This window comes from Ovis aries, chromosome 2, assembly GCF_016772045.2.
Source record: "Ovis aries strain OAR_USU_Benz2616 breed Rambouillet chromosome 2, ARS-UI_Ramb_v3.0, whole genome shotgun sequence".
Lineage (NCBI taxonomy): Eukaryota > Metazoa > Chordata > Mammalia > Artiodactyla > Bovidae > Ovis > Ovis aries.
In genome coordinates, this window is record NC_056055.1 from 247,385,071 (window position 1) to 247,408,936 (window position 23,866).

At 57.2% G+C, this 23,866-nt stretch overlaps 1 protein-coding gene across 2 annotated transcripts in view; it reads left to right on the forward strand.

The window, feature by feature from the left end:
* Positions 1-1,640: 1,640 nt before the first annotated feature.
* IFFO2 (intermediate filament family orphan 2) overlaps positions 1,641-23,866 on the forward strand; it is a 50,301-nt gene continuing 28,075 nt past the window's right edge. For both annotated transcript variants that reach the window (XM_027965641.2, XM_060411510.1), the window contains exon 1: positions 1,641-2,647. In XM_027965641.2, coding sequence (XP_027821442.1) covers positions 1,977-2,647 — 671 coding nt within the window. In that variant the 5' untranslated portion in view covers positions 1,641-1,976. The remainder of the gene's footprint in view (positions 2,648-23,866) is intronic.

Here is a 23,866-nt window from a genome sequence, read left to right on the forward strand (position 1 = left end):
ACCTGCCCCCAAGCTTATACACAAGAGGGAACAAACACATTAAGTTAATACAACAAAAATTTAATTGCAATTCAAAAAATGCAGCCGAAAGAATGTGGAACATGCCACATATCTGGTTAAATGCATACAGTGCCAGCCGCAGGCATTCAAATGTGGGGGTCAATTCCCCCCTGCGGTTTCGACTGGGGAAATGGACAAGAGGCCAGCAGCATTGCGTAGGCAGGCTGCAGTGTGTGTTTAGGGGTGGATCACTGCTCCGACGGCCTCAGCGACCTCTGTACTATTGGGATAACAAGCATGGCACCTGATATATACTTAGCATTCAACAATGGAAACTATTATCAGAATTCAAAATATAATCAGAGATGTTTGCAAACTGGTTTAAGAGACACCAGGTTTCCCTGGTGGCTCAGTGGTAAAGCATCTGCCTGCAATGCAGGAGGCAGGTTTGATCCCTGGGAGGGGAAAATCCCCTGGAGAAGTGAGGGGCAACCCATTCTAGTATCCTTGTCTGCAGAATCCCATGGACAGAGGAGCCTGGCAGGCTACAGTCCATAAGGTCGCAAAGAGTGGGAGACGACTGAACGACCAACACCTTAAGAGACCCCAGGAGACTGGAGAACTTGTCTTTTTAGGGTGGTAAATCTGAAAACAGATTTGAATGAATAAATGAATGCGTCTTTGGGTCGGCGCCGCCCTCTAGATCTGTTCTGCCCTCAAGTGCCCCGCACGCGGTTGATGAAATGGACCCCCACTCTGGGGCCAGCTGCATCTCAGCCTGTACGGTGGTGGGGAGGTCATCATTCGGGGCCGGGGAGTGGTAGCAGCCCAGGCTGAGCTTGCGGGTGTCACATGCCGGAGGATCTCAGCTCAGTTTCCCTGCGCAGGTCCCCAGCATCCGCGCGGTGCGTCTTTGGGCCCGAGGACCAGCCGGCTCGGCATAGCCCAGGCCGATCTCGGGACGAGAAGCTGGGGTAAGCGGTGGAGGATCCCTCCTGGGTCCACTGCGTGGGCGACGTGCCGGTGCAAGCGCCGCCTCATCCGGGGAAGGTCGATCGAGGCCGCGCCACGCTGGACTGGGGGTGGGTGCTAATGCACCTTCGGATGCTCTGGTCCCCAGCCCTTCCGGACCGAGGTCCCCTCACTCCGCGGGAATCGGGGACCGCGGGAGCTGGGGTGGCTGAAAGAACAGGGTAGCCTCCTTGGCAAAGACCGCGGGGGAGGAGACTCCCTGGCGAGGGAAGCGAGCGCTGCCGAGGCCGCCGGTCCCTTTAAGAGGCCGGGCTGGCTCTGCGGAGATCCCACCTGACCGCCTGCCTGGTGCAGTTCTGCGGGCCGTGTCCCCGGGAGAAGGATCGGAGCCGGGCCGGGCCACAGGACCCGGCGCAGGGGAGGGAGGGGTCCAGTCCGGAGCTGGGCGGGGCCTCCGGTTCCCGGAGCGCCGCAGTGGCAGGCTCGGTGGGCGGGGCGAGACGGGGTGGGCGGGACCTCCAGCTCCGGGAGCGCCGCAGTGGTGGGCTGGGCGGGGCCTGGGGCGGGGCCCCCGGCTCTGGGAGCGCCGCAGAGGAAGGCGCGGTGGGCGGGGCGCGGCCGGGGGCGGGGCCTATGTCTGCAGTGGGCGGGGCCCGCCGCAGAGGGGCAGTGCCCGCGGAGAGTCCTCGGAGCGCGGCTGCCGCGGCGTCTCCACAGTGTCTCCGACAACCCCCGGCGCCGGGACTTGCGACCCTCGCCGCCCCTTGCGAGCCGCCGCGGCCTCCACTGCGGCCCGACTCCCTTCCCTCGCCGCGGCGCCCACACCCGGGGGCGGCCCGGCTCGCCGACATCGCGGAGGCCGCGTCTGGCGCGCATCTGGAACCGCCCGGCCGGCCGCGCTGGATCCCGCGCCCGCCCTGGCCCGGCCGCGCCGGGAGCCCTGCCCGGAGCTGGAGCCGCACCTGGAGCCGCGGGCCCTGGGCCCTGAGCCGCGCGGCCGGCGCATGGTGAACTCGCTGCTGTTCGGAGAGATGGCCTTGGCCTTCGGCTGCCCGCCGGGTGGCGGCGGCGGCGGGCCCGGGGGCTGCCCCGGCGGGGGCGGCGGCGGCGGCGGGGCCGGGCCCGGGCCGTCGCCGGTGACGGCGGCGCTGCGGGACGACCTGGGCTCCAACATCCACCTACTCAAGGGGCTCAACGTGCGCTTCCGCTGCTTCCTGGCCAAGGTGCACGAACTGGAGCGGCGCAACCGGCTGCTGGAGAAGCAGCTGGAGCAGCAGCAGAGCGAGCGCGAGCGGCGGCTGCGCTACAAGACCTTCTCCCGCGAGCAGGCCGTGCAGACTGGGCCGGAGCTGCTGCGGCCCCCCGCTCCCGGCGGCGGGCCGGGCGGCGGCGCGGCGGCCGGCGCCAACGCCAACCACGCCGCGGCCCTGGGCGGCCTGCCCCCCGGTGGCGGCTCGCACCCGCAGTACTACGGCCGCCTGCCCGGGACCATCTGGAGCTACACGCAGGTGCGGCGCACGGGCGGCGGCGGCGTGGAGACCGTGCAGGGCCCTGGAGTGTCGTGGGTGCACCCCGACGGCGTGGGCGTGCAGATCGACACCATCACGCCCGAGATCCGCGCGCTCTACAACGTGCTCGCCAAGGTGAAGCGCGAGCGCGACGAGTACAAGCGGAGGTGAGTGGGACCCCGCCCTGCCCCCCGCCCCCCCGCACTCCCGGCTCGCGGGTTGGGGGTCGTTCCGGTCTGACGGCCCCGGAATGTGTGCGTTCCGGAGGGGCCGGGGTAGGGGGTGGGCGGCCAGCTGGTCCTAGCAGGTGGGGCTGGAAGCTGTGTTTGCAGACTTGGAAAACTCGGTTTTCCAGTTCCAAGGATGGGGACCGGCGCTGACTACCGTGGGGGACACCTCCGCTCCGTCACTGGACCAGGCACATTGTTTTCTAGGTGACATAATGACCGTCGGTGTTTTACGTGATGTCACCTAATCCTCATGGCAACACAAAGTGTGGGGCATTCTTATGCTAGTTTTGTAGATGAGAAAACCGAGGCACGGATGCTAGTGACTTGCCTAAGGTGTCTTGGCTAATAGGTGGTGAAGCTGGGATATGAGATACTCCTGGCAACTTAGGTGTTTTCCCCAAGGATGTAGTAAGTGGGCTCCCCTCTGTCAATGGGTGAAAAGAAACAACTCTTAAGTAATCCACTAACTTTCTGTTTTTCCTTGAATTAAAAAAAAATCGTGTTTCAGAGTGCTTGGGTCTGTCCACTGAGGCCAGGGCCCGCTGTCTTGCTCCAGCTCTGTCACGTCCAGCGGGCTGGACTAGACAACCAGACCTACATCAGACTGGCCACGAGTTTTAGAAACACCTCCCTTCACCTCTCTTCTCCCTACCCCCAATTCTCATGGTTTTTTTGGACCCCCAACAAACTCAGCCCTAAAGACCGAGTTATCTACACAAGCAAAGATAACCTTAGGCTGGAAGACTGGACAGTGAATGGACCCAGACCACCAGATCTGGCTGGAGTGCGGCGCAGACTGCTTGCTGAACTGGCTAGCACGTTTCTGTCCAGCCCGGATTCCCAGCTGGGAACCTGACATTGCCTCCTGCCCCCAACCTGGTTGTCAGCGTTACCTAACTGGCCTTCTGATAAGAGGAGAGGGGTTTGTCTGTAACGTATCAGGAAGGGAGCAGGGCCCTCTGCTGTCCCGGGCATGGGCAACTCTGGGTTGGGAACTGTGGCTTTGACCCCCAGGGCTTGGAGGATGCCCTGGGAAGCATCTTTCCTTCTGCTCCTGTGTCCTACTGCTCACAAGAGCACAGACCGCTGGCCATGGGTCTCCTCCCTTTTCATCTCTCCTGGGCGGGCTGGCCACTGGGCAGGATTCAAGTGCCACCTCCAGCCCCTGCCAGTGAGAATCTCTGGCTGAACTGAGTGGTCACTGGCCTACTTGGAAGCCTGTTTACTTATCAGAGAAATGGGAATGATAAAATCCACCCACAGCTGTACAAGGGGCGAGTAGGCTGGTGATGCTTTTTGGAAGGTATGAAGTAATCAGATTGACATTAGTAAAGATGAGAGACTCTTTGTCAAGCTGTGAGGGGGCAGTTTTGCCCAGAGTCTCCAGTCTCCCATGCAGGGCCTGGCTTCCTGGGGAGATGTCTTGGACCCCATGAGGAGACAAGCTACTCTCCTGGGCTGGTTGTCTCTCTGTGGGCCTGGTGCCTCGCCATGGGGAGGCCACCTCTCTGCCCTGTGTGGGCAGCTTTGTTGGGGTGGGGCAGGGAAACAGGCGCTTGCTTTTGATGGTGAAACCAGGAGGGCCCTTTGGTCTGCCACTGTGGATGGTGTCGTCATGCCCCAGGCTTGCAGGGTGTTTGTTTTATTGTGTGTGTGTTCCTTTCGGACCTGGCTGCTAAGGAGATGGAAACACCGTGCCCAGTCCTAGAGGGAGATGGATTGGCATTGAGCAATGCCCAGTTCAAGTTGCACCCAGGGTGTGGGGCGTGATGTCAGCTTCTGGTGCTGCCTGGAATGACATGGGCGCTGCTGAGACAGGTGGAGGGTGAGTGTGTCTCTCTTCCCGCCCTTGTAGGGGGCGCGTGCACCTTCTCTTCCCCCATTATTATTATTATTTTTTTTTGGTGGATTGGGGAGATGCATCTTTTCTGAAGTTGATTCAGGGCTCAAGTGGGATTTTTGCCAAAGCACATCTGCCTCCTCCTTTGAGCGAGCCTTAGTTGCCCTGTCTGTAAAGGTGATAAGAGCCTGAAGCTCCAGGCTGCCTCAGAGATGCCTTAGGCATTCCTTGAATGTTAAATAAAAATTGATGTTTAAAAAAATGTCAAATGGTCATGAAAATATGCTCACTCACTTTTGAGTTCTTACTCTTAACTCTTGGAAGTCGACTTAACGTTGATTTGTTGGTTCAGAGTCAAGTTAGAGCCACCCCCGCCTTCTCTTCGTCGGAAGAATATTCTGAGATCAGAAAGCAAACTGCTGAAAGCTGCTCCCATTTGTAGCTACTAATCTGTGTGAGTCAGGATTTTCCTGATACTCTGTGGCCCAAACCAGAGATAGAATTAAGCCGAAGGTGGACCTGCCAACCATAATCCGAGTTCTAAGTGTTAACAGACCCAAATGGGCTCATCAGCCTCAAGGACTGGTAACTGTTTCCTCACTGCCTACAGCACAGGTTCATACAAATAACATTTTATGTTTATTTCTTTATTTGGGTTTCTCATAAGGATTTTCTTTTGGGAAGAGGGCAGGCATATGATCAACCTTTTTGAAAAGTGTAAGAAGCCCTGGACTAGAAGACCTCAAAGGGTCTTCCCAGCCTTGACAATATGTAAATCTGAGTTTGAACTGCTAGGCCACTTCTGATCTTACGTCCATAAGATAATGAGACCAGGGTGTCTACCTGGGCTCTTGGCCGCTGAAGGCTTCAGATCCTTCCAGGTTGTCTAGCATGGGGTCCCAAGAGGGTGAGCAAAAGAAAGAGCCTGTCCTGGGGAAGGAAAGTTTCCAGCGTTTCCCCTGTCCACCTGGAGGAACTCGCTGCCTTGGAGATGCTCTTCTGCCTCTCCAAAGGGCAACCTTGGTTGTGTAGCTCAGTGTTTTCCAAGCTGGGAACTTCTGGGGTTCTACCTCCATGAACTGCGGCCATAGTCATGTATCACCATCTACATTATTATTTTTGTAAAATATTTTAAACAGCTTTGTTGTTGTTGTTCAGTTGCTAAGTCGTTTCTGACTCTGCGACCCCGTGGACTGCAGCACGCCAGGTTTCCCTGGCCTTCACTATCTCCTGGAATTTGCTCAGATTCATGTCCATTGAGTCGGTGATGCCATCCAACCATCTCATCCTCTGTCGTCCCCTTCTCCTTTTGCCCCTTCAGTCTTTCGCAGAATCAGGGTCTTTTCCAATGAGTTGGCTTTTCCCATCAAGTGGCCAAAATATTGGAGCTCCAGCTTCAGTATCAGTCCTTCTAATGAATATTCAGAATTGATTTCTTTTAGGATTGACTAGTTTGATCTTGCTCTCCAAGGGACCTGCAAGAGTCTTCTCCAGCACCACAGTTCAAAAGCGTCAATTCTTCAGTGCTCAGGCCTTCCTTACGGTCCAACTCTCATATCCATACGTGACTACTGGAAAAACCATAGCTTTGACTAGATGGACCTTTGTCAGCAAAGTGACGTCTGTGCTTTTTAATATACTGTTTAGGTTTGTCATAGCTTTTCTTCCAAGGAGCAAGTGTCTTTAAATTTCATGGCTGCAGTCACCATCTGCAGTGATTTCAGACCCTAGGAAAATAAAATCTGCCATTGCTTCCACGTTTTCCCCTTCTATTTGCCATGAAATGATGGGACCAGAGATGCTGTGATCTTAGTTTTTTGAATGTTAAATTTTCAGCCAGCTTTATTGAGGTATAATTTGCATATCGCAAAGTTTTCCCGTTTTACACATACGGTTCAATGATTTTTAGTCAATCCATCGAGCTGTGCAGCTATCAGCACGATGCAGTTTTAGAATACTCGCATCACCTCAAAAAGATCTTTCTTGCACCTCTGCAGTGAATCCCCACTTCTCCTCCAGCCCAGGCAGCCACTGACCTGCTTTCTGTCTCTGTAGACTTGTCATATAAACGGGGTCTGGCAGCATGTTGTCGTTTGTGCCTGGCTCTCTCACTCAGATGATGTTTTTGAGATTCATCCACGCTGTAGCTTATACCAGCAGTACATCCCTTTGTAATGCTGAATAATATTCCTCCATGTGGGTAGACCACATTTTGTTTACCCACTCACATAGTCAATAAAGTGTAAAATTTAAGAAGTCACCTTTTGTGTACCACCGCACATCAGCTCATGTGCGTCACTGGGATAGGATCTGTGTTTTGGAAACGCCTACCCAAACCAGAGCCCCTGGCCTGGTTCACTCCTGCTTTGATTTCCCTTTGAGCCAATCAGCTCCGAGCTCTTTACCATGCGGGAAGTGTGGTCACTGAAACTATAGCTGACAAGGTTGTCAAGCGTTGATTTGGAAACCAAAACAAACATCGGCACCCTGTCACCACGCAGTGTCACCGAAATATCCTGTTCTGAGTTTGCAGGCTGGGGGCCTTTCCCTGGGAGAGTCCTGCTGAAGCTAGCTGAACTTTAGACAGGCGGAGGGCATCAGAATGGGCATCCTAGGGACCCAGACTCCAGTGCCTGGAGCCTGCAGACCCCACTCTGCCTTGAGGCACTGTGTAACCTCGGGCCAGGCGCTGCTCTTTCTGAGCCGAGGGTCTTCGATACCCAGCAGGCTTCCTGTAGGCCCTCCCTCCCACCTCGCTCTGCGTCTGTCTGTGACTTGGAGGGTCTGAGTCAGGGCTGCTCTGCCTGCCTCCTGGGAGGGCAGGGGCCTTTCTCTGTCCCGGCCACCCCTCTCCAGCCCCAGGCCTGGCATGGTTTGGACCGGGCTGGTTTTGTCCCCAGCCTGTGCTGAGTGTCTGTGCCCTGACTCCAGTCTGCCTGGAGCTCTTGGTTTGTTTCACTGGAGCTCTGTTTGAGGTCCTGGAGGACCAGGGTGACCTTCAGCCTGGTGGTTTTCAGGCGGGCTCTTTGGAGCTCTGGGATCTGGAGCAGGGTGCTGGGAGGTGATGGGGGAGCAGCTGGGGGCAGACCACCTAGGATTTCGCCCCCATCGACCACAGCAGCTCCATTTCCATGGCTCTCAAATTGATATTCTGAGGGAGAGTCGTTTGGAAACCAAGCATTTTACAGTTTGGCAGGAAAGAAAGAAATTGCTGATTCAGCGGAATACTTTCACTTTAGAGACGGGGAAACTGAGGCCCAGAGGGAGCTGACCCACAAAGAGGGCAGAACGTCCGTCTGTCATGGAAAGTTCTGTTTCCTGCCCCGAGGCGATGCCTGCACCATTTGCCTTCTGTTGGGACTTGGCAGAATGCTCTCCACCTTTTTATGTGTCTGCCTTTAAGCATTTTTTAAAAAGCTACTTTCGGGGATGGGAGGGACTTTTGTAACAGCTATTTCTGCTCTTGAGCCGGAAGGGGCTGGGCTGTCAGCCCGAATGCGGAGCTCCAGAAAGGGGCTGGGGGTGGGCCCGCTGGACTGTCCCTTGTCTTTTTTGCCATCATGCCCCAGGAGGCCCTTGGGCAGGAGGGTGCTGGCCCCTGAGTGCCCCAAAGCCACAAGGCTTCCCCGGAAAGCTGCTCAGAGAGTTTCTTTCCCCGCACTTCCATTGTTTCTGAAGCCGCTGCGGATACAGCTTCTTTATTTCTGATTGTCCCGGTGGGGGAGGGGGCAGCTTTGGCTGGAGGAAGCATGGATGAATCCCAGCTCTCCCAGTCTCTGCGTGACTGTGGGCAGTTGCTTGGCCTCTCTGAGCTGCCTGGCCCTCTGCTATCTGTGAAAGAGGGAGACTAACTTCCCTAGAGGTCGGAAGGGGGTAAGTCAGCGCCTGGGTTAAGCACACGAGGCTCCCAGGACGTCCCCCATCCCAGAGCACCCCCGCCTCCCACCCCCCCTCGATATCTGTTCCTTTCATTTTACAAGGGTTTCTCGGCACGGCGCTGGACGCCGGGCACATCCATTTCAGGACACGTTGTCACTCTCTGTCCCTTGGAAGGCACCGGAGATGGTGCTGGGGGCGGAGGGAGAAAGGGCTGCTTCTTTGTCCAGCATCTAAAGAGGCTGTTCTTCCTACTCTAAGTGGTTGATTTGTGTCTCCGGAAATCTCCGGTCACCCCCTGCCCTTTCTCCCAGCCTCCTTTAAAAGAAACACACAAACCCCACTCCATTTAGCTCCTTCGTCTTCCAGAATCTCTTGGTTTGGCTGGCAGGCTCTCTGGGGACAAATTTGGGAGGGATTTTCAGAGCCTTACGCTGGAAGGAAGGGAATGAAGTCCCAGAAAAGTAAAGGAGGCAGGAAGCAGGAGACAGCTGACGCTGAAGATTCCTTCTCCCAGGAATTCGAGGCGGGGCTTTTTCCTTGGCCACCGGATGCGGGGCCCCTGAGCCACACACACACACACACACACACACACACACACACACACGTGCGCGCACGCTCATGCACACATGCGCCGTCAGGCGCTCTCTCCAAGCCCGTGCCGGCATCTCCACACGTGTCGGGGTTTGAAGGACACAGAAGGGTCGGCACAGAGCTGGCACACATCCTTTGCTACCAGGAGATTCGTGGACTTCCAGGGGAATTGATCTGAAACGCGCCATGAGTCAGTGGTAGCGGAGGGCCTGGACGTTGCCCGCGGAGTCCTGGCTTTTGATCCTATCGATGCGCTGCTGCCGGGCGCTCGGGTTATTTCCCAGGTCACAGATGGCTGTAGGCTCACGGCAGGGAGGGAGGCAGCCCTGTTGTTCCCCGAGCTCTCCCCTGACTTTCTGTCGGGCATTCCTGAGCGCCCACTGCCTCCCCTGGCACAGCACCCTCCACCCTGAACTGTAGCTGCCTGGGACGTGTCTGCCCCTTCCACCGACTGTAAGCTCTGCGGGGGCCGGCTCTGGGTCTGCCCTCTTCATCTTGTACACACAGAGCCAAGCCAGGGTCTGGCTGGAGTCCATGCTGAGCAAGTATCTGTGCAGTGAGGGAGGCTCTGTGTGCCTGGCTGCTGCGTGCTGGCAGGCCCCAGCGGGTCTGCGTGGCCACTGGTGACCCACACACATGGACTCTGTATCTGGCCGACTTGCAGCTTGTAGAGCAAAAGGTCTGGATCTGGAGGTCCTGACACATCATTTCAACAAGTTTGAATGAAAACCCATCTACTGATGCCAAATGCTAGGCCCCCAGCACAGGATATAAAAACTGGGCTTTGCCTTTGCCTCCCTGAGTCTCAGTCTTCTCATCTGGAAAAGGGCGTTGCTGAAATCTGTGTCCCGACACCGAAGGACAGGCCGTGGGCTCACATGGCTACAGCGCGGGAAGTTCTAAGGGTTACATGGCCGGATTTCACAGGGCAGAAGGGTGGGCGCCCTAAGGGTTGGGCAGTGCCAGCTTTGTGAGGTGGGCAGAAGTCAGGAACCAGGCTGGGCTCTGGGGAGAGGGTGGTCCCTGACCTTGCTGGCAGCATCTGGGGGTGGTACAGCCTCTGGGCATGACTGGCCGTGAGGTGCTTAGAAGAAACGAGGCTGGTGAAGGTTGCTGATGCCTGCCACGGCAGTGCTCTCCCACCTCCAATGGGCACCCCTGCTTGGCTTCCTGGGCAGGATGTGGTTTTTTACCCTAGTTCCTGATACAAGAGTAGTTGTCATTCAGTACTTAAACCTGGCAAATGCTGCTGGTTCCCTCCGGGGCCTGTGGCCTGGCTGAGCCCCCAAGGGTGTGGCGGGGGCAGCTAGAGCTGCCCAGGGGCCCAAGGGCACCCTGCTCATGGCCCTGGCTTGCCTGTGCTGTGGGCTAAGCTTCCTGTTGCCCACCTGGCAGTGGGGGCCACGGAAAGACTGGTGTCTCTGTAACTTTTCTAGAGTGACCTGTATTCTGTGCATGCTGCCTAATCTCTTGTACCTTGATGAGCTGCTCTGTAAAATGGGGATGCAGTTTCTTATGAGTTCTGCTTCCCAGGGTTGATATAAGAATCAATTGAAACCATAGGATGTGGAAACATTGGCCGAAAGGTTTAAAATAAATCATAATGGGTTAATAGCCATCATTGACTGAGTACCTACTATGTGCTAAGCCTTGTGAGGAAATCTTTAAATAAGTGAGATTTGTTTATTAGAGCCATCCTGAAAAGTGGGAATTGATTACTGTTCATTTTACGGATGCGGAGAAGGCAATGGCACCCTACTCCAGTACTCTTGCCTGGAAAATCCCATGGATGGAGGAGCCTGGAAGGCTGCAGTCCATGGGGTCTCTGAGAGTTGGACACGACTGAGCGACTTCACTTTCACTTTTCACTTTCATGCATTGGAGAAGGAAATGGCCACCCACTCGAGTGTTCTTGCCTGGAGAATCCCAGGGACGGGGGAGCCTGGTGGGCTGCCATCTATGGGGTTGCACAGAGTCGGACACGACTGAAGCAACTTAGCAGCATTTTACAGATGAGAGGTTCAGAAGGGTGAAGATGTCTGCCCCAGATGTCAAAGGAGGGCAGCCTGGGTCTCCAGACCCAAGGTTCAGGCTCCTCCCCAGGGAAGATGCAGGCTGAAGGCTGGTGAAGCTGGCAAAGGGTGGCGGAGGCAGGTGGGAGGCAGGCTGAGGTGCGGGTCTCCCCGGCGCCTGACACAATATTGCTGCGGCGGGTGGCAGAACAGGAGGTGGCTGCCACGCGGGGAAGACTTCCTGCTGTGACTTTAGAGTAATTACTTTCTTGTGAAGCCAATGAATCAGTGCCGGGGCGAGCAGATGAGCCTCCCGGGTGGCCTTGGAGGGCGGTCTAGTCCCGCTGCTCGCTGAGGACCGGGCTCTGGGTAGAGGAGAGTTCCTAGTCGGCATATCCACATGGGTGGGGAAGGAGGGAGAGTGAGCAGGGAACATGAATCGTTACCTGCCGAGCACTTTGCACGTGATCTGATTTAAACCTTGTGACCACCCTCCACGATGGAAACTGAGGATCCGAAAGGAAAATTCACTTGCTGAGCCAGGGCAGGATTTGGGGCTCACACTCCAAGTTAATGCTCCCTTTGTCATGCCCAGCACCTGAGGGCCCCCCGGGCAGTGGTCAGGGGCCCTCCCTGCCTGAGGACAAGCAGGAGAGGGCAGTGGGCATTCTGGTGGCCGGAGGGAAGCCGGCCTGCGCCCTGGGCTCAGGTCTGACTTCTGCTTTTGGTGGGTGCTGTGAACTTCGCCAGGGAATGGGGAGCTTGTTACAGTCATCCTGTGTCTCTTGGTGGGGAAGATGAGACTGCTGGGTATGGTGTCCGAGAAGCTGGAGTTCTGTTCTCTGGACAGTGGCTGGGCACCCACCTTGTGCCAGGCCCCGTGCTGGGTACTGGGGTGAAGCATGCACAGCCCCTGCCCTCAGCAGCCCAGAGTCTGGGGAGCCAGGCAAATGGGACAATACCACCTGACAAATCCCTGCCCAAATAGTGCCTGTGCAGACTACGGGCACAGTAAACAGTAATTAATTAGTTAAAAAATATTTCTATACCATTTACACTCTGCCAGGTGCTATTCAAAGCAGTTTAATTCGTGGAACCTCATAATAACTGTAGGAGTTGCATACTATTAGTGGCCCATTTTAGAGATGCTGAAACTGAGACCCTGAGGGCCAAGACAGGAAGCAGCAAGCCAAGATTCAAACCCAGGAAGTCAGGCTTCAGACCCAACCTCTTACTCTTTGTGGTACCCAGGAAGGGGCATATCAATTGCAGGCAGCTTTCTTCCTCTGAGCCTCAGTTTTCCCTGCTGTGAAATGGGGGTAATAAACCTGGCTTCAGGAGGCTGTTTGACAGATTAAACCAAGTGATGCCTGTGGCAGCATGTTATAAATTGTCGTGTTCTGTGCCTGTGATGATGTGGAGAAGGCAATGGCACCCCACTCCAGCACTCTTGCCTGGAAAATCCCATGGACAGAGGAGCCTGGTAGGCTTCAGTCCATGGGGTTGCGAAGAGTCAGACACAACTGAGCAACTTCACTTTTACTTTTCACTTTCATGCCTTGGAGAAGGAAATGGCAACCCACTCCAGTGTTCTTGCCTGGAGAATCCCAGGGACAGCAGAGCCTGGTGGGCTGCTGTCTGTGGGGTCGCACAGAGTCGGACACGACTGAAGTGACTTAGCAGCAGCAGCAGTGCCTGTGATGACTGTGCTCGGAGGCCCTGGGCCCAAACCCACGCTGCCGCCGCTTCTGCAGCTTCCCGGGCAACCAGGGGCTGCTTGAAGTTCCATGAAAGGTCTTGTCCTCCCCTTGCCTTAATAGCAGATCTTCCCTTGGTCGCAAGTCAAGCTGGGATGGGGCGCTGGACAAAACCTTTGAAACGAAACAGCTCGGAGCAGAGCCTTTGTGCGTGACTTGGAGGTCAGGGAGAGAGGAGTCCAAGAGTGTTTCCACCGCTTATCAGCCCCGTGACCTTGAGGGAGACCTTGATTTCTTATCTGCAACATGGGGACCACTAGCCCTGGTGCATGAGTGGCAAGAGAAAGGGGAGGACAGTGCTGAGGCATGGGCAGCTGTCGTGAGGACGCTCAGCGAGGCCTGGGGCTCTGTGGGGAGGAGCGGAGGGCGCTGGGGCCCTGGCCTGGACTGCGCCAGGCAGGGGCTGGCTCCGAGATGCTTGCTCAGCGCTCTCCGGCCTCCGTGCTCCGACTTCGGAATGTGCTCCTGCACGCAGCCCCCTGTGCGTCTGCTGCTCAATGGAGAGACACCCCCGCAGTGGAGACACTGCCTTCCACCCTCTTAATTGGCCACTTTTATTACTCGGGTTATTTAAGAAGCTTCCTGGCTCGCTGCCGCCTGTTGGCCGTCTGGGGGGAGGGGAAGAGCTGCTGGTCTAAGTGGACCTTGTGAAATTCCCCGGCAGACAGGCTCCTCTCTGGGCAGGGTCAGGACATCTTCCCAGGACCCGTGGGCACCCCGCCCCCCGCCCCGATTTGCCCTGGCCAGCTGTAGTAATGGGTAGAAGGCCATCCGGGGAAGGGGAGGAGACTGAGACTGGAATCAATTTGGGAAAAGCGCATTGCAAAGTCAGAATGCTGGACCAGAGAGGACCCTGGTGGGACTCTGTCGTGCCTGAAACCCAGCGATTCTGGAAGGCAGCTGAGCCAGCTTAAGGCCAGTCAAGGAAGGCTTCCTGGAGGAGACAGTAGCTGAGTTGTGTTCGGAAGGTCGAATAAGAGTGGAGGAGAGGGGGCACAGGGTGCTGCAGGTGGAGAGAGCAGTTTGCGCAGAGGCCAGGAGCTGAGAGGGCCGGGCTGGTCGCTTCCGGGCGGAGTCGGGACACCGCTAGGTGGGCCTGCTCTTTCCCTCCCCTTTCCGCCCCTCCCTCCCTGCTCGGCGCCTTCTGGGCTCTCTTTGTTCAGTTTTGCTGTCTCTCATCCTCTCTCCCTCTCTCTCTTCCTTGTCTTGGTTTCTCACCCCTGCCCGATGCCAGGCCTGCGTGGGGGCTCTTTGCCTCCTGCGAGGCTCCATGAGCCCGTGTGTCTGTGAGCGTGGGGCCGGGAGCCCGTGGCTCTCCCCTGTGGACGTGGAGCACCCTGGGGTCAGGACCCCACAGTGCGCACTCGTTGCACTTTGGGGCTAGGGTCTTGGCGTCGTGGTGGGGGGCAGAGGAGGTTGGAGAGAGAGGTAGTTGCAGGGTTAGAGGGCAGTGCCGTCCCGGGGGCCTCAGCTTCCCCTGCCGCCATCAGGGTCCGGGCCTAGGAATCGACGTGGTTCTAGACGCGGGTCGGGGCTGCGGGGACTAGGCGGCTCAGCGCTCCTCTCCCAGCTGACCGCCCTCCCGCACCCCTTCCTCTGACCTCCTGGCGGGCCCAGAGGGTTTGAGGCTCTCTCTGAGATCATCTCGGCCCTCCCCTGCTTCCAGGAGACATAGTTCTCATGTCATCCCAGATGCTGTCTTTTGAAGAAGACCTTCTGGGAGTTCATCCCTCAGTGTGGTGTCTTTTTTTCTCTCTACTCCCACTTAAATACACATGGCCATTTTACCGATGAGAAACCTGAGGCCCGGAGAAGGAGAGCAGCTCTCCTGAGGTCACAGCACAGTAGGGGCTGGAACCCAGTCCCCTAAACAGGGTTCCTTCGAAACTCTTGAGCTAAGGGATCCTTCTGGAGGCTGCTGGTCCTTTAAGGAGGGGTTTGGAAAGCTCCCAGAGGTCAGAGAGCTTAGCGTGAAGAGGTCTGGGAGCCTGTCGAGGTGGCGCCCACAGGGACCGAATGAACCCTGCCTCTTGGCCAGACGGCTGGGTCCCCAGTGCTGCAGAGCTGCACGGGAGATATCCGAGGCCGTCTTGGGTTCGTCTCCTCGTAGCAGGACACAGCTCCCTAAGCTCGGCCTGACGCTGGCGTCTCGGGATGGTGACTGACCTGCCGACCCTGTCTGCCAGCTGCGCGCTCAGCTGTGCGTCTCTCTGTGCCTTGGTTTCCTCTGGTATGAAACGGGATGGTGAGACCCACAGCACTGTCGACGAGCCTGGCCCAGTGCGGGCCGTTCCCACCCCCTCTTCTCTGGGGTGAGCCCTGGAGTTGGAGGTCTGAGGACTTTGCCCATAGTGAGAAACTGGGTGAACTACAAAGGCTGACCCCCGAGTCCCCACAAAGACCGTGTTTCTTGAGTCCACAGTCTGGGGCTGTGTCCTGACAAATAGTATGGACGTTTATACAATTGTCTATGGAAAATCTTAATATTACATTGTAACTGGTTTTATACTTGCCTTTAAATAAAATACTGACGTTTACATTAGGACTCATTCGTGTTGGGAGACAGGCTGGCGCTCACCAGGCTACAGACAAGCCAGGATTAACCTGACGCTGAGCTCAGGGGATCCCTAATTCATAGGTTGTCCCTTTCTGGGCCTTAAGGCACAATACATCCACTGTTGTCGCCCTTCAGTTGTTAAGTCATGTCTGACCCCTGGTGACCCCATGGACTGCAGCATACCAGGCTTCCCTGTCCCTCACTATCTCCTGGAGTTTGCTCAGTGGTGGCACCCAGCCAGCTCATCCTGTCGTCCCCTTCTCCTCCCACCTTCAATCTTTCCCAGCATCAGGGTCTTTTCCAATGACTCAGCTCTTCCTATCAGGAGACCAAAGTACTGGAACTTCAGCTTCAGCATCAGTCCTTCCAGTGAATATTCAGGGGTGATCCATGGGGCTTTAAAAAGAAGCGATTTGTTCGCTCTTCCTTGGTTATACTGTCAGCCTGCGATCAGGGCTTTCACTTGGGTGGGAGCTCTGATCCTGGAGTGGGACTACCTGGGCTTTGCATCACCACCCCAGGCCTCAGTTTTCTCATCTGTAAAATGGGGCTGACAGCCCTAGCTTGTGGTTGTAATGAGGCTCCAGTGAGATGGGGCACACCGAGGCCCAAGCGTGGTGCAGGCCCCTGAGCTGCTATTGCTCTATGCCTCTGTCTCAGCCTGGCCCTGCCTCCCCAGCCCCCAGGCCCCACACAGTGAGCACAGACTCGGCCCTCCCGCTTCTGCTTCCGGCTGCAGAGTGGCCTTCGTGTTCAGAGCACTTCCCTTCCCCAGCCCAGCCGCCCTCTTGACCGGCCGGGAGGAGGTCACATCCCCCGTCCTCCCCAGCAGGCTGTTGGCAGAGGGTCACTGTAGGGCGAGACCTGGCCCCGAGGCTGCGGCCAGTGCGCTGTGTCGCCTGGACCCTGAGGCTCCCAGGGGCCTTGTTGGAGGGTGGTCTTGAACGGGGAGTCTCTCTCTGTCCCTGCCTCCCAAGTCCCAGCAGCCTTGATGCGGAGGAGGCCTCAGATCATCTCAGCCCTGTCCTGAGGTCTCGTCGTGTGGAGGGGCAGAGCTAGAGTTCGAACCTGAACCTGGTGGACTCTTCTAGTCTCAGCCCGGACTCAGTCTCCCAGGCTGAGGAATGGGTACACATTCCTGGCCCCGGCCCTTGGCCTCAGATACAGGGGACAGGGGTCAAGTCCTATCTCGCACTTCAGGGGTCGCTGGGGCAGCTCTTCCTTCTTAAAGCCACGGGAAGGTGGCTTCCAGGTTCTTGTGAGCCCACAGGCTGTCTCTGCCAGGGCTTGTGGGTGAAGCCCTCACTCCCAGACCTAGGCAGAAGGGTGATGTTGAAGGCTGTCCTGGCGTTGGTTGCCCAGGGTTGACGTCAAGGCAGCCGGTTTAGGGTTTCGTCTCCGAGACAAAGGCTGCTTTGTAGCTTCTGCTGGGCTTAAATCCTGGCTATCACCACCCCCAAGGTGGGAAATGAGGTGGAAAGGATCACAGGGCCCAAGCAGAGAAGCTCTGGGAGGCTCGGGTCGTCCTCATCTCCTCCCAGAAGGAAGCCAGGACCTTGGAACCCTGTAATATTCCCCTCATGGTTCCCCGAGAGCATCCTGTGTGGCTGATACAGTTTAAAACTTCACAGCCTTTTTTTTTTTTTTTTTTTTTTTACTGCACAAGATTCTTAAACTTCACAAGACTCTTGAAGGGTGGATGTGGTTGTGCCCACTGTACAGATGGGGAATCCGAGTCTTGGCAGGTGAAGCGTCTTGTCACTTGCCACGGCCAGAAAAGGGGCAGAGCCGGCGTGTGAACTTGAGTCTCAGAGGATTGTCACTAGGCTTCTACCACTGCCCAGCCTCGTTCCAGACGCAGCTTTGGGAGGGTGCTTTAGGAGGTGGAGGCGCCCCGGGGGGAGACTGGAGCAGATAGGTCTCATGGCTTTTGGGAACCCGAGCCTCCATTCTCAGGATTCAGAGTTGGGTCACAGTGCTTGGAGCCTGTTGCATATTTGAGTATGTGTGCATAGGTGTGTGCACCTATGTGTACAAATTAGAGAAAGGGGGTTGGATGCTGGGAGGTGTGTATCCTGGGAACGTGGTTCCAGGGAGGCCTTGAGGGCAAGAGAAAGGAATCGTTCCAGCAGACGCTGAAGACCTGCTCTCCTTTTTCAGGGACTCCTCCACTTAATCATCCACCCATCCGCCCTTCCATCACCCATCCATCCATCTATCCATCTATCCATCACCTCTCTATTTATTCATCCATCCATCCACCCTTCCATCCATCCATCCGTCCATCCATCTACCCATCCATCCATCATCCATTTATCCATCCATCCATCCATCCATCATCTGTCTGTTTATTCATCCATCCATCTATCCATTTATCCATCCCTCCATTTATCCATCCATCCATCCATCATCTGTCTATTCATCCATTCATTTATCCATCATCCATTTATCCATCCATCCATCTATCATCTGTCTCTCTATTTATTCATCTGTCCATCCATCCATCATCTGCCTATTTATCATCCATCCATCCATCTATCCATCATCTGTCTCTCTGTTCATCCATCCATCCTTCCATCCTTGCATTCATCCATACGTCCCTTCTTCCCTCCCTCCATCCACCCTCCTCTCTATTTATCCATCCCTTCATCCATCCATCCGCCATTTTTAGAGTGCTTGTGCTTGGCCCTGTGCTTGGCTTCTGGGGATGATGGCAGACTCCTATCCCTAGGGAGTTCGGCAAATGACTGTTAAATCAGAGCCGCAGGAATCCTTAGAGATGTCTGATTTCTCCCCCAACACGCACTTTTCAGAGGGGTAGTCACTTGCTGGAGGTCATAGCCAGCGTTGGTGGCAGACCCGGGACTCGCAGCCACGTCTGTGGAGCCCAGCCCCATGTTCTCGCGTCTCTGCTGGGCTGACAGGCGGCTCCGCTCCTGGCCGGCAGCCCTCTGGCCCTGTCCTCCCCTCCTCGGTTGTTTCGATGTGTTCTTGGGCTTTTCGCAAGTTGTCTGCAGCCTCTGTCCTGAGATGCTGGTTGGACTGGCAGGCAGGCCCCAGGCCGCAGCTGAGCCTGGCTGTGCTGTGCCCTGAGATGATGCCGTTGTCCATTTGGGACATCAGATTGGCTGGACACCCAAGTGCAGAGACTCTGAGGTCCTGCTTTGCTGTGGAGACTGGCTTGCTGTCTGTAGAGGGTCTCTAGCGGTCATCTGTTCCTCTCTGGCCTTGAGGGTAGGACCTCTGCAAATCCCATTAGAGATTTTAGAGCCTGGGAGGGGCATTCCAGAGCCTTCCCCTCGAGGCATCTTCTGTAAGGACATCCTTGCAGCCTCTTCCTGGTCTCTGGCCCCGATGCCGCCTGCTGCATTTCCCTTTGTCTAGCCTTCTGTCCAGTAGGGGGTTGGGTGGGGCACTGCCTGGTGAAGACCCTTCCCGCCTTCTGCAGGCCGCATCAGTCCCCCTCTGAATCCCAGAAGCTTCCTTTCTTCCTGCCTGAAGTCCTCTTGACTCATGCCCGCGCTTGGTCGTGGTTGGGACATGCTCTTGGTGGAGAAAGGATCTGACTGGTCCCTCTAGGATTCCATGAGTTCCTGGGGGTGGGGAAGGGAGGAAGCACATTCCTTCTCCTGGAGTCATCGTGCCCTCTGAGCGGAAAGTGGCCCTGGAGCCCAGGGATCTCCCGGGCCAGCTTTCCTGATGGGGAGACTGAGACCCAGAGAGGCTGAGCAGCGTGTCTGCCACCTTCGGTCAGACTGCTGGGGTCGGGTCTCCTCCTTCACAGGCCAGTGCTATTTCTGGACGATTGGGTCAGGGAGTGGGTTTTTCCGCCTGATAAAGGTAGCTGACGGCCTTTGGACCTGGCAGTCTCTGCCTGGATGGGTGTCCTAGAAGCAAGGCAGCGGCTCCACGGGGCTCCCCAGCCAGGATCCAGCACCCTCCTGCCCGCCCTCTGGATTGGCAGACTCTTGGTGGGCCGGGCCTGCCTCAGAGCCGAGCGGTGGGACCTCCTCCACTCCCATCTGCCCTGCGGCTCCCTTTCACTCCACAGCCTCTCTGACTCCCGTTTAGCGAGCCTCTCCCTGGGAGGCCCCTCACCTCTGAGGGTGGAGGGCAGGAGGCCTGACTGTTATGGACAGTGATTAGGGGTCAGGGGGACACCGAGTCCCGTGGCAGGGGCAGGAAGGGGTTAAGAGCCCTGCCTGCTGGGGCAGGACTCCCAGCCAGTGTCTTGGCCCCTTAAAGCAGCCAGGCCAGCTGGCTTGGCAGACGTCACACCAAGAGCCATCTGTCCCAAGGCCAAGTCACCAGGAGGAGGCTGCCTGCTGCCTTTGTGGGCCTGCTGGGGTGGGCGTGGACCAGCCGTCTGTCCCTGGGAGGCCGGCAGGTTGGGAAAGGGCCACAACCCCTGGCAGGCTGCCTGGAGGGGGTGGCTGGCAGAGGGAGAGCCTGAGCACCCAGGGGTGGTCGGAGCTTCGTTGTGCAAATGGGTCCTGGGACCATCTGGGATGCAGGCAGAGTGGGACACACACCCAGGCCTGCTTGCTGCTGCCCGTGGGGCTCCAGCCCACAAGCTCATTCATTCATCCAGTACGTAAACAGGGGTTGAGGGCCTGCATGTGCTGGCTACTTGGATACCAAGCGCCCGAGAAGGACCCAGAGAATGAAGCCTCTGAGGGGCAGAATGGTGCGTCTCAGTCAAGCCCAGAACCCTGGACCCTGAAACAACAACCCCCCCACCCCCACCCCAGCCCCATCCCCAGCAGCTGGAATTGAGGTCTGCTCACTAAGGTGGAAAGTAACGTGAGATGCTGGGTGTTCATGATCTTGTATATTTTCATAACCCAGTGAGGTAGGTACTGTTGTTACCCCATTTTATAGATGAGGGAACTGAGGCTCCGAGAAGCAGAGTCACTTTTACCAGGCCACCCGCTGGGGTGTGGCTGAGTCTGTCTGTTGACATCAGGGTTTGAGATAAGGGGCAGCAGTGTGGCTGTGTGAGGGGTCTCCCCCGCCCCCCCGGCTCCTGCTCCTCATCCCTCAGCTGCGGACCACCTCTTCCTTGGCTTCTTGTTGAGTCCAGGTGCCGTGTGGCTGGAGGACCAAGTCTGGGGGGAGCAGAAGCCCCAGATGGGTTTGAGTTGAGAAGGGAATCTCTGCTGGTACCTTGGCAGGGCTGGGATTGGTGACCCTCTGCCCCCCTGGGGGCTGGGCACCGGGCAGGATTTGGGCAGCTTGGGGGGCTGGAGGCTCTTTAGCCCTGCCCCTCTGAGGGTCCTGGGGGCTGGGCCAGGCCTAGGAGACCCTCGCTTCAGGGGCCACTCTGTCAGGACCAGTGGGGCCCAGGGTGGGGGCCTCTGTGCTTTGCGCTTGTGGTTTGGAGGGGATGCCGTTTGGGATCCATTCTGTCCCCTGAAGGGGGCTTCCCACTAGTGGTAGAGGATCCGCCTGTCAATAAAGGAGACACAAGAGATGTGGGTTCGATCCCTGGGTCGGGAAGATCTCCTGGAGGAAGGCATGGCAACCCACTCCAGTATTTTTGCCTGGAGAATCCCATGGACAGAGGAGCCTGGTGGGCCACAGTCTGCGGGGTCGCAGAGTCGGCCGTGACCGAGCGCTCACGCTCACTCACTGACTCCTGGGAGACTGAGGTCCCGCTCCCTGACCTTCTCCTTCTTGTCATGAGGCTACGTGGCCCAGAGAAGGGCATCTGGGCGGGGATCAGAGAGACCCGTGTTCTCCCGCAGCATCTGCGGCTCTGTACAGAGGGCAGAGGCAGGTGCATCTGGTGGGTATGAGTTTGGGCTCTGGAGCCAGATTGCCTGGACCACTTTTGAGCTCTGTGGCCTTGCACACATGGCTTCACTTCCTGGTGCCTCAGTTTCCTCATCTGTAAAATGGGCATACTTAGTAGCATCTACCTCATAAGGCTCTTGTGAGGATTAAATGACTTGATAGTGCCTGTCACATCCCAACACTTCATATTGTTAACTATTACGATTATGAGGCCTGGACAAGTCACCTTACCTCTCCGAGCCTCAGTGTCTCCATCGGCAGAATGGGGATGAGGAGGCTAGGGGCTCCTATGCGGTGCTCTGCTGGGTGTTACTGTCGCAGAAGCTTCTCTGCTCTTTTTTGAGCTCTCTCTCTCCTCTGAGAGGCATACCCTAGCCCTGTGGATGGGTGGGAGGAATGCTCTGTGTGTGTGTGTGCATGTGTGTGTGTGTGTTGGGGGAGCCCCAGTGGCCTGCCCACTGGTTCACATCAAGTTGAATGTCAGGGGGACTTCCCTGGTGGTCCACTGGTGAAGACTCTGTGTTCCTCCTGGGGGTTCAGTCTCTATCCGGAGAGCTGAGATCCCTCATGCTGAGCAGGGCAGTCCAAAAAAAAAAAAAGCAGTTGAATGTCAGGCTGCGAGGTGGCTGGCGGCTGGCGTTAGGCCAGGAGTCCGTCCCCTTGAGCTGTGTGTGGTCACTAATCCCGCTCGGCGCGGGGGACCGGGTCTCACTGCCTGCCTCGCTGGTGCCCGCAGCCCCCCCGGGCGGCCCTGACAAGCACACGGCCCCACAGGGAGGGCCAGGCGGTGGGCCACGCTCCGTCCGCTGTGGCACCAGCCTTGCGTGTACCTGTGCTTGGTTCCCCGGGCCCTTGTTGCTCTTCCTTCCTCCCTCGCTGGGGCTTGCTCGGGGCTGTGCTCCCCTCAGCAGGGCTTGGCAGGAAGCACAGGTTCTGGGTTCCAGCACCCCCGCCACACCTGGCTGTGTGACCTTGGGCACGCCGCTTCACTCGTCTGAGCTTCGGGCTTCTCGTGCGCAGAGGCGTCGGCTTCTGTATGTTCCCATGCTGAGGTGCTGGGGACCCATGTTCTGCCTTTTTTTTTTTTAAATTGTTACACCTGGAGCCTGTTTATGCTTGCCAGTCCTCATTTAATCCAAGAGGGGGTCATTCCTTCCCATTTCACAGAAGAGAGCACTGAGGCCTGGAGAGGCAACTTGCTCAAGGCTGCAGGGCCTTGGTTTGAACCCAGAATGGGGTGTGTGCCAACTTCTGCCTCCTGGGCTCCTCTTGGCCGCCTGCCCCTCGCCGGCCCGAGTGTACTCGGTGTAGAGTGAGTAGTGATGTGGGCCTGGCGGGGCGATGGCCTTGAGCTGCAGACCCGCAGGGCCGTGCGTTTACCTGCAAGGCGGCACGGGCACTCGACATAAACACAGAGACCCAAAGTGCACATTAGGTTTCCAAAATAGCCTTGGCGGTCGCTGCTTTTCCTCCAGGCTATAAACACATCCTTGGGTGGGGCTCCCCTGGCCTCCCGGGTCACAGACCCCTGGGGCCTCCTGCTCCTTGGTCGGGGTGCCCAGATCCCCTCCTGGATCCTGGACTCGGACAAGAGATGGAGTCCCCGAGGCCGAGAGCTGCTGACCCTAGGGGGTTGGGTGGGGGTCTGCTCTGCCAGGCCCGGGCAGAGAGGCCGAGTGCTAGGCATGGAGAGCTGTGAGCACTAACCTGCTGGCCGTCTGCCCCAGGCGAGGTGGGCCCGGCGTCCCGGCGAGGGAGCAGGACCGCTGGGGGAGAACAGAAGAGCTGGCGGGGACTGCTCAGTCGCGTGGGGAACCTGAGGCTGGGGGCGGGGGGCGGGCAGGGCGCTCATGTCCAGGGCCCCACTGAGTAGGTGCTGCACCGACTCCAGAGTGGGCCTCTTAGGGAAGGCCCTGGAGGTGACCTTTGCAGGGGCCCTTTACCCAGCGAACATGTATCTGGTGCCTACTGTGTGCCAGGCTCTGTGCTGCACTCTGGGGTTGCAGCTGGGAGCCAGAGCCTCGTCTTACAAGGGCTGAGTTAAGTAGGGGAAACCAACAGGTGGAGACAGCCTCAGTAGCGAGTGACCAGGGTCTCTGGAACACAGATGAGGGGCACTTGATCCTGACCAAGGAGCCAAGGAAGGCTTCCTGGAGGAGGGGGTATACAAGCTGAGTCCTGAAGTTGGCAGTGACGAAGTGGGCGTGTAGAGGGAGGCTTCCGGGCAGAGTACACGGGCACGGGCAAAGGCTTCGAGGTATGATGCGGCATGGCACGCCTGGCGCTGGAGGCGCTGGAGGCTCCAGGGGCATGTCTTCCCCACCCTAGCACGTGGCCACTTGCTCCGGGGCTCATCACACACAAGGCTGGCATGTCTGCCCTTTCGGAAGAGAGGTGATGGGGCCTGTTTCTCATACAAGCCTGATCGCCCAGCCCTGGCTCCTTGGCGAAGGCAGAGTACCACCCCAGTGAGAGTGAGGAAAGACAGTATCTACGATGGGGTCTTCCTCCATCCAATGGAGAGGCAACCTTAGGACTATTTGACTAATCGGGAAACTGAGGCACAAAACAGTCTTGCTGCTGAGCTGGGGTGAGGACCTAGCTTTTTCCTTGGCTCCATGGGCAGCTGCTGAGCCATGAGAGAACAGCCTTGTCACACCCAGCACTTTTGAGGGGCAGAGAAGTCTCTTCTACACTGGAAGCCTTGACCCAGCCACCCACTCC